Source organism: Sardina pilchardus, chromosome 24, assembly GCF_963854185.1.
Source record: "Sardina pilchardus chromosome 24, fSarPil1.1, whole genome shotgun sequence".
Taxonomy (NCBI): domain Eukaryota; kingdom Metazoa; phylum Chordata; class Actinopteri; order Clupeiformes; family Clupeidae; genus Sardina; species Sardina pilchardus.
Window position 1 is genome coordinate 23,985,361 of NC_085017.1, and position 13,708 is coordinate 23,999,068.

The 13,708-nt window shown below is 43.6% G+C and overlaps 1 protein-coding gene across 1 annotated transcript in view; it reads right to left on the reverse strand.

Annotated features, from left to right (window-relative positions):
• Positions 1-7,379, reverse strand: part of cdk6 (cyclin dependent kinase 6) — a 40,467-nt gene extending 33,088 nt beyond the window's left edge. Inside the window, exons 1-3 of the mRNA XM_062529284.1 lie at positions 6,918-7,379; positions 5,825-6,160; positions 1,745-1,880 (exon numbers count right to left, since the gene is read on the reverse strand). Coding sequence (XP_062385268.1) covers positions 1,745-1,880; positions 5,825-6,048 — 360 coding nt within the window. The 5' untranslated portion in view covers positions 6,049-6,160; positions 6,918-7,379. The remainder of the gene's footprint in view (positions 1-1,744; positions 1,881-5,824; positions 6,161-6,917) is intronic.
• Between the last annotated feature and the right edge of the window lie 6,329 nt (positions 7,380-13,708).

The following is a 13,708-nucleotide window of genomic DNA, read 5'->3' on the forward strand; positions in this document are numbered from 1 at the left end:
GACATTTGTGACTCTAGGTGATGGAGAAACTTGGATCGCTTCCGTTCTGCACCTTTTTGATCCTGAATAGGATCTCTATGTCACTTGTCATTCAACAGGATCCCTAATGGACTGGACCGCAGGTTTAGTCCATCTGAATGAATGCTACCATCAACCTGCTTTGAGCCAGAAGGTCTTTCCATTAACATTATTCTGCTTGGTATGAAATGTGAACTACACATACTGTATATGCCCACACACACACACATGCTAACACACACATCCACACACATGCACATGCTAACACACACACACACACACACACAAACACACACACACACACACACACACATACACTCACTCACAAACACGTATACCCTCCTGAGACCCTGGATGTAAATTTGAATGCATTTTTCATTTCACTCAATTATTTTGGCTTAGTAGGGCTTCATAAACATACAAAAAAAATGTCACCTCTGTACATCAAGTAGTTTTTGAGAAAAACGATGTCCTCGTATGAGGACATTGGGTCTCTATTACCATAAAATACAATGAGATTGCCAATCCAGAAAGAATGTGAATATTCATGTGTGTACTCCAAGTGCCTAAGATTCAACTATTAAGAAAACAGTTTGTTTTTATTGAACAGAAATGTCCTGTTATTAATTTGGTTAAGTTTAGTGTTTATTTGTAAATGTTAGTTGTACGTATGGGTCACACCCATGTGGAGAGAAGTCTATCCACAATCAATTGAAGCGAAACAGTTCTGCTCTATTTGTTTCTTATTTGTTTATTTATTTATTTTTGTAATTCCTTCAATGGATTTATTTATTCAGGCTACTCTATTATGTCTATGTCCACACTTTGACTTCCATTATTGCTTTACAGTAGTTTGATATGGCCAATGAACGACAATTTTCAATGTAATATGTAGCCTAAAAATGAAATTAAGTGTACATTTCAGTCCCGATGTCCTCGTATGAGGACATGAAAGTTAAACACGTCCTGGTCTGTTTGCAATGATCGAAATGGGGGAAACTTGATGCCATATCATACTACAACTGTTCACAAACATATACAAAAAAAAGAAAATGTCATAACGTTCACTGGCACGTTACCATGACGATAGTTCTCACGCGTATGCCGGTAAAGCGTGGAGGTGGATTTCGACGCCATATTGCTTTTTCCCAAAACATTGTATTGTGTGTCTGATAACACTAGAGGGTAAAATGAAGTGTCCACATATAAGGACAACAGGTTTTTATTCAGAAAAAGTAAGCACAAGGTAAAGCAGAGCCTAAATGTAATGTCCTCATATGAGGACGCAGGGTCTCAGGAGGATACACTCCCACCAATACTCACTCTCCCACACACACATACACGCACACTAACACACTCACTCACACACCCACACACTGAAACAACATTCCTCGGCCCAATCCACGGTTTGAAAAAAACACAGAGAGGCCAGAATGAAAATAGAGAAGCATACAAGGGCTTGGCCCTCTAATTAGGAGCCCATCTACCACATGGACTGGTCTTCAAAAGGCTCAGGCTCACTGTGATGTGTGGGAGAGCTGCACTACATCTGCCTGGGCGAGCTAAGCCAAGGCACCTCCTGCAAAAAGTCAGTCGGCAAATTCGTCCCCGGCTGCTTGCCATACCTTCCGGCACTTTCTGGGAGAGAGTCTGAGACCTTGAGAGCTTAGTCCTTGCATTCATTGAAGGTCATTAGCATAGCAAATTGACATTAGCGGGGTAGTACCTTAATCGTCTCGGGGGGTACCCCTGGGTCTGGCGCCTTCTCAAGGTATGTGGTCAGGTCTTGGTCCACATGCTCAAACACCAGAGTCAGTTTGGTCTCTCGGTCGGTTCGGGATACAGTGCACACGTCAAAGAGCCTGGAGGAAATGAGAGCAGTGGCATTTCTCAGCTATTTACACCATTTTGTGGAGCCTAGTTCATTTAAATGCATTCCGACACCATTTTCAGTCTCATTTACCGTTTTGAAGTGAAATATACTACGGCATCCAATCCAACTCAATTCAACCAATGCAAATGTAACATTTCAAAAACATATAATGACACAATTGCTCTGTAGAAAAACACATTTTTTTAGGTCCATGTTGTTTCTAAAATGAATTATGTAAGATGGCCTTCACCAAATGATCACAATGTGATTGAAAAGAGCATTTCATATCATGCCAGGACATCACTTCTCTGAGGCCTGCCTTCATTTCAATAATCATTAGATTTTGATAATCCACTTTCACTGTACAGAAAAAAAAAGGCCCTTCGGTTGTGTCAGGGCACTGTCCAGACTAGTTTGTGCTGATGGTTTGAAAGAATGTCCGCTATGCTTCAAATACTGAGGCTTTGTTGGCAAAATGAAAAGGGCCAACCAGTAAAGGCGGCTTCAGCCCCCGTGACTGATCATCATCTTGGCTACAGGACATCTCTCCCCCCCTTCATATCCCAGTTAACTTACACCTTTGCAGAGTATGTGAGGAATGCAACAGATTTTTAACAGTCCCAAAAAGCCTTTAGCCCTCAGCAATGCAGAGTATGAGTCAGTGTGTGCATGCTACTGGGTTTGGCCCTAATGTTTCAAGCATGAACTGATTTGCTCCACGTCCAACAATGAACATTGTTAAAGATTAAGAAAGGTGTTCTCTGTTTTCACTAATCCTAATGAATGTTCTGAGTACAGACAGTGGAATGGTACGAATGTCTTTGCTAATCCAATATGCTAATGACATCAGGTCTTGAACTGGTATGCTCCTCCGTGCAGAGTGCATTATATTTCTCCAGGTGGGTCTACACCTGTGCACGAGAACATGGTCGCCATGGACTAATTCATAGTAATATATGGACTAAGATAGAGTGGAATTTTTCGAGTAAAAGCTATGTAAAACCTCCTTCTCAGACTGAGAACCAGGGAATTCCCTTTTTCAAACCATGTTAACACACAATGTTTCTTAGCAACCCATGTATGATGTGTGATGGTGACTAAGGGCGCAGTTGTTGTATCTTGCACCGATCCATCAGATAAAAACAAAACTTGCATTTCATGTCATTTTTAGATGCTATGTAATTCATCTCTACCTACTGATATAATTGAGCAATGGAATTCACCCTGACATCAATGAAATTATGTCATAGTGAAAAGCTATTCTGAATGATCTTGGCGACCAATACGTGGATATATGTAATGCATAGTGTACAACATGATCAGTTAATACTGGTTGAGCGTTTATACATGTGTAATAAATGGCAGATGCGTAATAAATGGAGATTCATAATATGAGTCTAGTAAGCACACATTCAAACAGAAAGGTCATACACATGGGAGGCGATGGGTGGATTTGCAAAAGATGTCGAATCCTCCTCCATGTGAAATGGGTTTCAAATGCTAAATGATCTTTCCTGTGTTGTGAAAAACTGTGGATCTCAGTTCAGGTTCAACATACTTGGTCACACCAACCAGGGGCTAAATCCCCTGGTCTACAGAAAGACACTTTCATTGGTCAACCCTCATTACTAGCTATGATATCATGGAAGGAGCTACCACTTGAAAACATGGGGTTAAATAAATAAAAAAGGAGAAAAGAACTCCAAGGAACCAAATTGTTTCTGTACAATGGAGCCTCCATCAACCATATGGAATGAATAACGTTCTCATTAGAAACATCCAAGGGTTGTCTGTAGTAACATTAGGCCAGCCCAAAACGCACAGCACTTAAGGATCAGTGGGCCTCCATGCTGGTTAGCATTAGGGAACAGAGGCTCCATTTAGTGTAGATTACAACTTCCTTCTTTAGTAACACCAGGGCTGGCGTCGGGGTGGGGTTGAGGGGGTGGGGGGTGGATGGGGGGGCTTGGTTCAGATAAAATGTTTGCCCCTCTGTTTTTGCTAAGGAAAATCTAGGAAGATCAGATGAAGTTGCAAGCTTGCTGGTTGATACAGCTCATGGAAAACCTAAAACGCATCAATTAATTTGTTCTACTTGCATTAGATTAAAATAGTCTGTCAGAAACATCAGCACTTAAAGACTTCTCTGGTATAAAATGACAATACTTACTAGCAATGGTCTTTGGTCTAGCAATCTTTGTGTAAGTAGGTTAATTCACCCTAACCATGTTTTTATTAAGAATTATACACTCTATAGGATCTATCTATTTCCATATTGTAGCTAATAATCTTGTTCAGCTACAAGCTATAACTTGGCAACATAAGGCTATAGGTTATGAAAAATATGATTTGCAATATGCAAAAAGAAGATGTCTATCTGGCCATGGATGGTGGTTTCACTATGGCGGACGGATAGGATTTATACATGACCTGTTCATGTTTCATTGCCCCTACATATCCAACTACCCCACCAAACGATTGCATCCCAGTAACAGTCCAACTGATGTGAAGACTGCCATTCCTTTGTGAACTTATAGTCTACAACCTAGGACTCCATCATAGGCTTACTATATTAGTGTTCTGTAAATTGAACTTTATTGGACAGAGGATGGACATAGGTTGTTAGTCAGTAGGCCTAAAACATTTAAAATCTCACACAATTAAAAAGTTCCTTTTTGCCCGTGACATCCGTCCATTCCTGCTTAAGTGTACATCAGGTCAGTAATACAGTAAAACATAGAAAATGTTGAAAAGAACCGAAAAAGAAAAACTAGGAAGTCTAAAAATGCATTTCTGAAGAATCTGAAGTGCATTTGTGCAAAACATTAGCCTATTTTTCTTAAATGCTGATGTACAAATAAATCATTCAAGTAAATGTAGGAACATAACAAGGCTAGGTTATGCTTGAACTGCAGACCACATTTACATGGAAGCCAATTGGTCAAAACTCTTGTTCCCAAGTTGACATTGGCTGGCAAATAAATATTATGTGTACAATCAGACACTTTTCAACTGACCTCCATCTCCCATTTACGTCCAACGGCAAGGTTGGACCTTGAGTGGGGTCATTGCATGACGCACTCTTAGCACAGGCTGAATGAAAGTGCTATCACTTGTCCTTCAGAATCTGCAGCTTCCCCAGTGCCCATGGATGAGCAACAGGTCAGTCATGCTGATTTGAACCCATTAAAAACGATATTATGAAACTCTACAATGGGGCATAATGGCAAGACAAGAGCTTCCATCTGCAATGGAGAGGAGGACCATGCAGTGGAGTTGCCAGGACTCATCTGTCATGAGTTACATTTCGCTAATGTAAAAGTTTTGGTCCTGATCTCTACACTCTGTAGGAAGCACTCAGGAACTACTCCGCTGCAGATGAGAAGTTCATTGGCCACTGGGCTTTGGGAGGACAGGCCCTAAAACAATTCCAGGTTGGAGCTCGCCATGGGGGGTCATTCACTCTACTCCAAACAAGAAAACACCCAGAAAGGTCTCCACTTAACCAAAAGGGATCCCCACCCCCAGTAAAAGATCTAGTATTCGGGGAATCAAACCGCACCCCCCCCTGCTCACAACTTCCAGGATATGGCATGGTGGTCGGTGGCAAGGCAATGACGTGTCAATATGGTAGGTTAGCCTAACATAGTATAATATGATTACAGTAAATGCAACATCACATATGAGTATGATTGTACCAATCTTAAAGAAGAAAACATGTTTGATGATAAGAGATGCAAGCTCCATGATTTTGCAAAATCCCCTCCGCTGTGAGTTCAACCGAGGCTAAGCCAGCCCAGGAAATACATATATCAGTCTGGGGAAAGCACAATAGAAGGACCCACTCATACCCAAAATGCAGCCACAGTAATATGCAAACTATGATACCATCACACATCCCCCACACACACTATGAAGGCACCCCCACCTTACCTGACAACGTTGGGGTGCTCAAAGGATTCCAGTTGCCTCAGTACTGCCACCTCGCGAATGGTGGAGAGAGGCATCCCTTCCTCCTCAGTTTGTACCCGCACTCGTTTTAAGGCGACAAAGCGACCCCCATTATTCAAATCCCGAGCCTTGTACACCTTTCCATAAGCACCTTCACCTATCTCGGCAACAGGCTCATAGGACTGAGCGACTATTTCTTTGTCCATCTTAAAAACGTATTGCTCCTCAGTTCAATGCAGCCTGCTGCGGGGAATCCCGACGAAGATTCTTTACAGGGGCATCATTGGGAAAACGGCGCTGGCACGTGTAGGCTACAGTCTGTGTGAAGCAAGCACAAAGGAAGCGGAGGTAAACACAAATATAACCGGATTTATCACAAATAGACGCACAACAGGCGGACTTTAAACGATTGTTTACCCTCACTGGACACTGCTAACCTCGAGTTTGCTCTCTTCCACTCCCACTTTTTAAACAATTACCCATGTCAAGTCATGTCCTGTTTCCCCATAAAACATCTGGAGTCACATGGCAAAATATAAATATCTATTCATGTCCAAATAATGACGAGATAAACCTAGACATTTGCTGTATATCAAACATAACGTGTATTATGCATGAAAGCATATTGTAAACAAAAAACTTTCAAAATATAAAATCAAGAAATAAATTCGACATCAGCGGACTTTATAACACACGTCTATTGGTTAACAGTATAGCTCCGGTGCATTCATTGCAATAAAGTATCTTGTTTGGTTAAATACAGTGCTGAGCACGTGGCTGTCTAGTGATTTCATTGTGTAAACTTTTCATATCAGTAAATTGTCAGTTGAAACCACATGTGTGGTAACGGAGTATACTGCATGTGTCATTACAAAATGCATTTTAATATGTGCAATACTGATAAATAAGACTATTTGGTACAACTTTCCCAAAAGTACGGCTTACCCTACAATTAAGCCTTTAAACATAAACTTCCATACAAAAATCCCAGTTCACCAAAGTTATTCTAAGGAACATGCACGTGCATAATGCAACAAAGCCTCTGCAATTCACCCGAGCACAAATAAACTTTTACCTTTTTTTTTTAATTTACTTAAAATTCTGCTGAGACTTGTTGCGTTCTTCTGAAACAGGCGATGAGGAACCGGTGTCTTCGCAAGCTGATGTTTGCAAACACGGCACAGATCTCTCACTGTCCGTCTTCAGGGCCACACAGGTAGAGACATGGTGCACGCATGAGCCCCCATCCTCCAGCGGTACCACCACTGCAACTCAAATAGATCAACTACCAAGAGAGAGAGGGAGGGGGGTTCGTTTTCCTCGCCCAAATCAGTGTGCGTAGCTTATGCAGTGCGTTTTTTTGTTGCTTTTTTTCCTAGGGATCACTGTATGAAGCTGAATATATTCTTCGCGTTACTGTGTCTCTGCTCCCCCCATTATGGTTTTCCCATCAATCCCAGAATATGCAATGCTTGTCTGTGAGCTCCGTCTTCTCTACGCTTTCCCACGCTGGCTCAATGTGCCTTGACCCCCTTCAGAGAGGTTTGACACAGGGCAGGAACATTTCCGCATTCCTCACTGACTACAAAGGCTAAACCGCCTCCTTTTGCATTAGCTGCCTCTTGCTTCTTTACCATTCATAGTTTTCTTTTTTCTTTTTTTGTTTAAGTGTCAAAAACAGGATTGTCATAGCTTTCAGAAAAGTTTTGAGTGCAGAAAAGTTTATTGGATACCCACTGCCGACTTATGACTATTGGAAGGAGTTTGTTAACCATGCGATGTTGGTAGTGACGACGACTGTCAAACCATGTGTACCTGAAGGCCAGGTTCAAGGCTCGACTGCACGATTTAATGATTAGAATATTATGCTATAAGATTAAAAAAAAAAAAAAAAAAAAAAAAACATCTTAATTGGATCAATAAGTAGACTTGCAAATTGTGCAAATATGCATTTTCAATGCACATTATCGATTACATTTTGCACGAATATTTGTAAAATTAGCTGAAAATTATATATCGAACCACGTGTTGAACCCCTTTCAATTGAAAGTGTGGAGCCTGCTAATAAACTGAAACGTGTCAAAAATATGCACAGATGCTTAAATATGACATATTGAAATGTATCTTAAGAGACACATTCAGAACAAAGTGTTTTTTTCATATATGGGTTTGTAAAAGAGACGTATTCTTGATTAAATAATATAATCTCATTTAATTTACACAGTGATGCTGAATTTAGTAGCTAATTGCACACAAATGAAACAGAAAATCCATTTAATTATTCATTAAAATATCATTTGAATCTCTCCTTTTTATTACTTTATTAATGTGTATTATTGTTATATTACTGTATTGTTTTGTTGTTTTGTCAAATGGTTCCCATCATTTTACCACAGACACAATAACTAAATGCTTTCTTCATTTCCATTGAATTAGATCTAGATTGAATATGACACAATATGATGAGAGTTATCTGGAAAACAATATGTTTTCTAACTGTAGAAATTGAAATCTGTTACACTTTAAATCAAAATAAAAAATGTTATCCAAAAAATAGTAAATTGTTTATAGTAAAAAAAAAAAGAAAATACATATAAAAAGGTTTCTATGAAAACGCTAGACTTTGGACAGCTCTTTATTCCTTCAGACCTCTTTATGGGCATGGTTCAGAACTTTTGTCCGAAACATGACAAGGCTTGCCTTCAGATTATCTTCATAAGACATCCATTAGAGGCATGTCTTCATGCCCCATTACCATAGCTTTATATAGAGGCGCTGTGTGAAAGAGAGGGCAGAACATTAGGATAAGAATATTTCAATTGATGCTTCCTAAACAAAATTGTCTCGGAGGGGGCCATCGCGAAGCGGTTTGCATAAATATAATTTTATGGTGCGGAGGTGCATAGAAACACCGCCGAGCTGCTACCAGTGAGAACACTATAGAGAGAGGGGTGGGGGGGTGACCAAAACAGAAACGAGTTTTGAAGTTTGTGTGGCAATACAGTCCCCCGTCCCTGTGCCCCACACCACCACCCCCACCCCCCACTCCCACCCCTTCTCACCAACCCCAAAATTCAACATTAGCATCACAAAGCATGCACCATAGACAATGTACTCCCGGCCAATAACTGTAACCTTCTTCCTTTACACATCATTATTGTTCGCTTCAAATGAGCACTGATAGCCATTAGCCAGGCTGACTACATTAGTATGCATACTTCATATTTTGGAAGATTCCAGAAAACAACCCAATTAAAATCAGTTTGGTGCGAAGTATGCACTCCCCCCGACGCCACACACAAGCGCACACACACACACACACACACACACACTCAGACCAGAGGTGACATGTCATTCCAGGAGATGCTAAACTGTTGTGTAATGATGGCAGGCAGAATGACATGCATGACTAAAATCATGAAAGGATTATAGGAGACACGTGAGAAATTGTCTTTGTTGAGAAACACATGGCGACGTTGATCAGAGAATCTTTGATAACCTTGCAATCTCAGATATGTAATGAAGCCTTTATCAGTTACGAAATGTCCCGCAACAGGTATGATGATTGCCACTCAGACAAAACATAATCTTGGCAAAGGAAGACAATTAAAAAGAGAGCAAACAGCTTTCTTGTGCTGAGTTCTGTGTCTTTGTGTTTTGGTCTTGGTGAAAGATGAAAGGGAGTTGTTTGTGGTTAGGTTAATTATCACCTTATTGAAGTATTTAAAACACTCGAAAACACTATTCTCCCCTCCGAGACTTTCCACAGAAACATGTAAGTAATCAGCATGCCCTCACAACAAGTAAAAGTCGACTGCTGTAATAATAATCGGAGAGACAGGCTTGTTTGTGAGGTCCCCCTCTCTTTTGCTGGGCTGAAATTACACTGACTGAGGTGAAATGGCAGTTTTTGATAAGCTCCGAGCAGGCGGATAGATATGAAAAGGCCATGCGTCAAATTGGGCCGTGATAAAGCTGTGCCGCATCACTCCGCTTCTGCCAAGCGGATAAAGTGATATCAGCGAGCCGACCATTTGCCCTGGACGGGAAGATAACAGGGCAGACCAGCCAGCCAGCCAGCCAGCTACTCGTCCTCCCACTTCCCCTGCCTTCGCCCAGTCCTGAATGGAGAGGTTACAAATGACCGCAGCCCTTTAATGTGCAAAAGACCCCCCCCCCCCAATGACACTCGATCCCTGACCGCAGGTCCCCTGGTGTCCTCTCGGCCACCTGTCGGCTCATCTGCAGACCTGCCCGAGCTGATTAGGTGTCAGTCCTCCGTGGACGTGCGGAGAGAGAGAGAGAGAGAGAGAGAGAGAGAGAGAGAGAGAGAGAGAGAAAAGGTCAGGCGATACAGTGTCGCTCCCCAGCCCCACCCCAACCACCGTCGCTAACACCGCCACCGCCGCCGCCGCCGCCACCACCTCCTCCATTCTGCACGCTGGCGAGAGGAGCACAGACGGACCGGCCGGACACTTGAGAACGCGGCGCAGCGCGGCAGATGGCGACGGCCGATGGCCGATGCCTCCCCGTCCCCTCCCGTCCCCTCCCGTCCCAATCCCCGCAGGGAAAAGACACCTACACTCTCCCAGCTGCGCAGAGACGAGAGGGGCCAGGTGACTGGCCTGCTATACCCCTTTCACCTCTCCACTCAACCCCACCCCTCCCCTCTCTCTCCTCACAGGACCAGATTGCATCCCAGGTCAGTCGACCCCCCCCCCCCCCCCCCCCCCCCCCCGCCCACCCCCCCAGACTGAGCCCCAGTGGTGGCGGCTCCTCAGATCCCCTTTCACACCTGTAGACCTGCAGCGTTGACAACAAAGCACTGCCTTTTTGTCTCCACCTACGCATGGGTGTGTCTTTTCTGTCACTCTCTCTCTCTCTCTCTCTCTCTCTCTCTCTCTCTCTCTCTCTCTCTCTCGATCACTCACCCTCCCATCTCCCTCTCCTTCCCCCTCTCTCTCCTTCCCTCTCTCTCTCTATCTCTCTGTCTCTCTCTCGTGGAATGTTGCTTCACTCCCAGTGAGAGCTTATTGCCTAGGTAATCAAGGAACAATGGAAACGCCGGCAATCCCAATAAACTCAAGTCAAACAGGAATAACGTCTCTCAACGAGGACTTAGAGAGCCATTGTCGCCCCCTGAGTGTGCTTTCTGCAATCAACCTAATTGTTGCAGTCTGAAAAGAAAGGGGGGGGGGGGTGTTGTTTATTTACTTCTTTATTCATTCTCAGTGATGGTTCTGTGCACAGCGCATCGCATTGTAAAGGTAATATATTCCCACATGCCCATCCTTTATGGCCAGACAGCAGTGAGGTCCACTTCAGGCCATCGGACGTGGTGTGAGTCCATCAGCACAAGAGGGTCTGTGTGTCAGGGTCTTAGTCCACATCCGCTGAGAACGTCTGCATTTAAAACTGAACATCAAACTAGCAGACAATGCTAGGTTGTTTTCAGTCGAGGCTGTCTCTCTCTATCCCTCTCTCCCTCTCTCTCTCTCCCTCTCTCTCTCTTTCTTCCCTTGCTCTAGTCCTCAGCACAGGCAGAGAGTAAAGCCTCCCCCAGTGCAGGCCCCCTAAGACAAGACTCTTTCTGTTGGGCATTTCCATGGAAACCGAGCAACTAACTTGAGGAGGGACATAAAAAACCTGCTCTTTGAAGAAAGGAGGAACACCTGCCACCTCTGCAGATGGAGACTCCGGCACCCACTCACTCACACTCACTGTGTGACATGAACATACTCACTCTCAACACACACACACACAGACCCACACACTCACACCTATAGAAACACGCAGAAACAAACACACACACACACACACACACACACACACACACACACACACACACACATACAAACACACACACACACACACACACACACACACACACACACACACACACACACACATTTGATATGTTCTTAGACATAAATTACGTATATCTCTCTGATGACTAAAAAAATAGTCTCTCCTCCTCCTCTTGGCCACTGAGTTGTCATTTGTCCTCTTCGGAGTGAAAAATGAAATAGAATGACAAAAAGGTGTCATGATTTAAAATCACTTTTCATTCATGAAGGATGTCTAATGAAATGATGTCTAAAGAAATGACTAATGTATTTGGACTTTTATGACCATTCTTTATTGTTGTCACTGCCGTTTATGTTATGTTGTCACTGTCACTAATTATTCCCACCAAACCACTTTGAAGGAATACTGCTCAGCATGCCCAAAGTAGCAAACCATTAAAAAATAGATAGATAGTAATAAATAAAATCTCTGTGGAAACGTTTTGTGGAGGCTTCATTTGATGACAGTGAACTAAGGGTGTCTGATCCAGAAAAATAAATTAATTTTCTTTTAATCAAAGCTATATCCTCCTCCTAGTTTCCCAGTCTTGGCAAAGGCCATGCTAAAGCCCTGTGTGGCACCATATGGGGCATTAAAGTAAGCGTATCCTGTATCCAGTCGAAGAGGATTAATGTATCAAATTTATGAAATTTTCAGTTGGCTCCCCGTAACTGTCACTGTTTAAAAGGCTGTTCCAGGCCACTTCCCCCTCCCTCCTCCTCCTCCTCCTCCTCCTCCTCCCTTTCTCTCTCTCTCTCTCTCTGTCTCTCTCTCCCTAACACCAACCCCCAGTCTCCTTCCTCTCTCTCCCTCCCTCCCTCCCTCTCTTTCTGATTCTCTCTCCCTCCCCCCATTTCTTCTCATCTGTGCTGAGGGGCTATCAGCAAAGGGAGAGCCACCCAGGGGTCAGGACCTCTCTGGCTATAGGACTGGACCCTACTGCCCACTTACTACACGCTGCCTCGCGCTGCTCCTGCTGCCCTTGCAGAGCAGCGGCTGCTTCTGTTCTGTTGTTGTTGCCGGGGCCCCGTGGAAAGTCCCCAAACTGTCCGGGCCGGCCTGCCGGTGCCCGATGCGTTCATTAACAGCATTAATGAATAACTGAGAGCACATTGTCCAGCTCCAGCTGTCTGACGCTTATCCGGCCCCCTGACCGCCCCCGGTGGCTCAGCCTCTCTCTCTCTCTCTCTCTCTCTCTCCCTCTCCCTCTCTCCCTCTCCCTCTCTCCCTCTCTCTCTCTCTCTCTCTCTCTCTCTCTCTCTCTCTCTCTCTCTCTCTCTCTCTCGCTCTGCGTGCGCGGCCACGGCTCCCATTTGTGCACGTTAAGTGGCAGCTGCTCCACGCATTCATGTTCAAATGAACCACTCTCCATGCGGGTGGTGGAAGGGGACCAGGGAGGGGAGGGGAGGGGAGGGGGGTGGGGGGGGCAGGGGAGGGGAGGGAGCAGAGGGGGGTAAAAGCATCATTAATTACCCCACCGGCTGCCCCCACATCACTAATCACTGTTAATAATGCTGAAGGGACAGACAGAGGGGAAAAAAAGAGAGAAAAAAGTTGCTGTTCATTTCAATGCTTTTCCAAGTCTGCTTGTTGTGTATGCTTATCTTATCTTATAAACGTCCATATAGTTATTTGAAGGTCATATACAAATAAACAAAAAAGACACTCATAAAATGGATCAACAAAGAGCTTTATATTTTCATTATGCAAGTCTTGCAAGTATTCTGTTTTTTTTAATTATATGGCAGGACACTTTCACTTTCTCCCATAGTTTTTCCCACAAGGCCCCATAGCTAAGCCCTCCATAGCTCGTATAAGCCAGCCAGCACGGCTAGCTATAAAGTCATAAACGCCCACAGGTAACTTGGTTATATTAGCACTAAAAGAATCGAGAGGCCGCGTTTATCTTTACAAGTATGGAAATTGCACTTTGTTTTAAGTTTCCCGACGGTTTCACTTTTAGCCTCCGCTCCGAGACCCATTCATTCAGAGAGTTTCATTCAAGCTGAGCGGTTACTG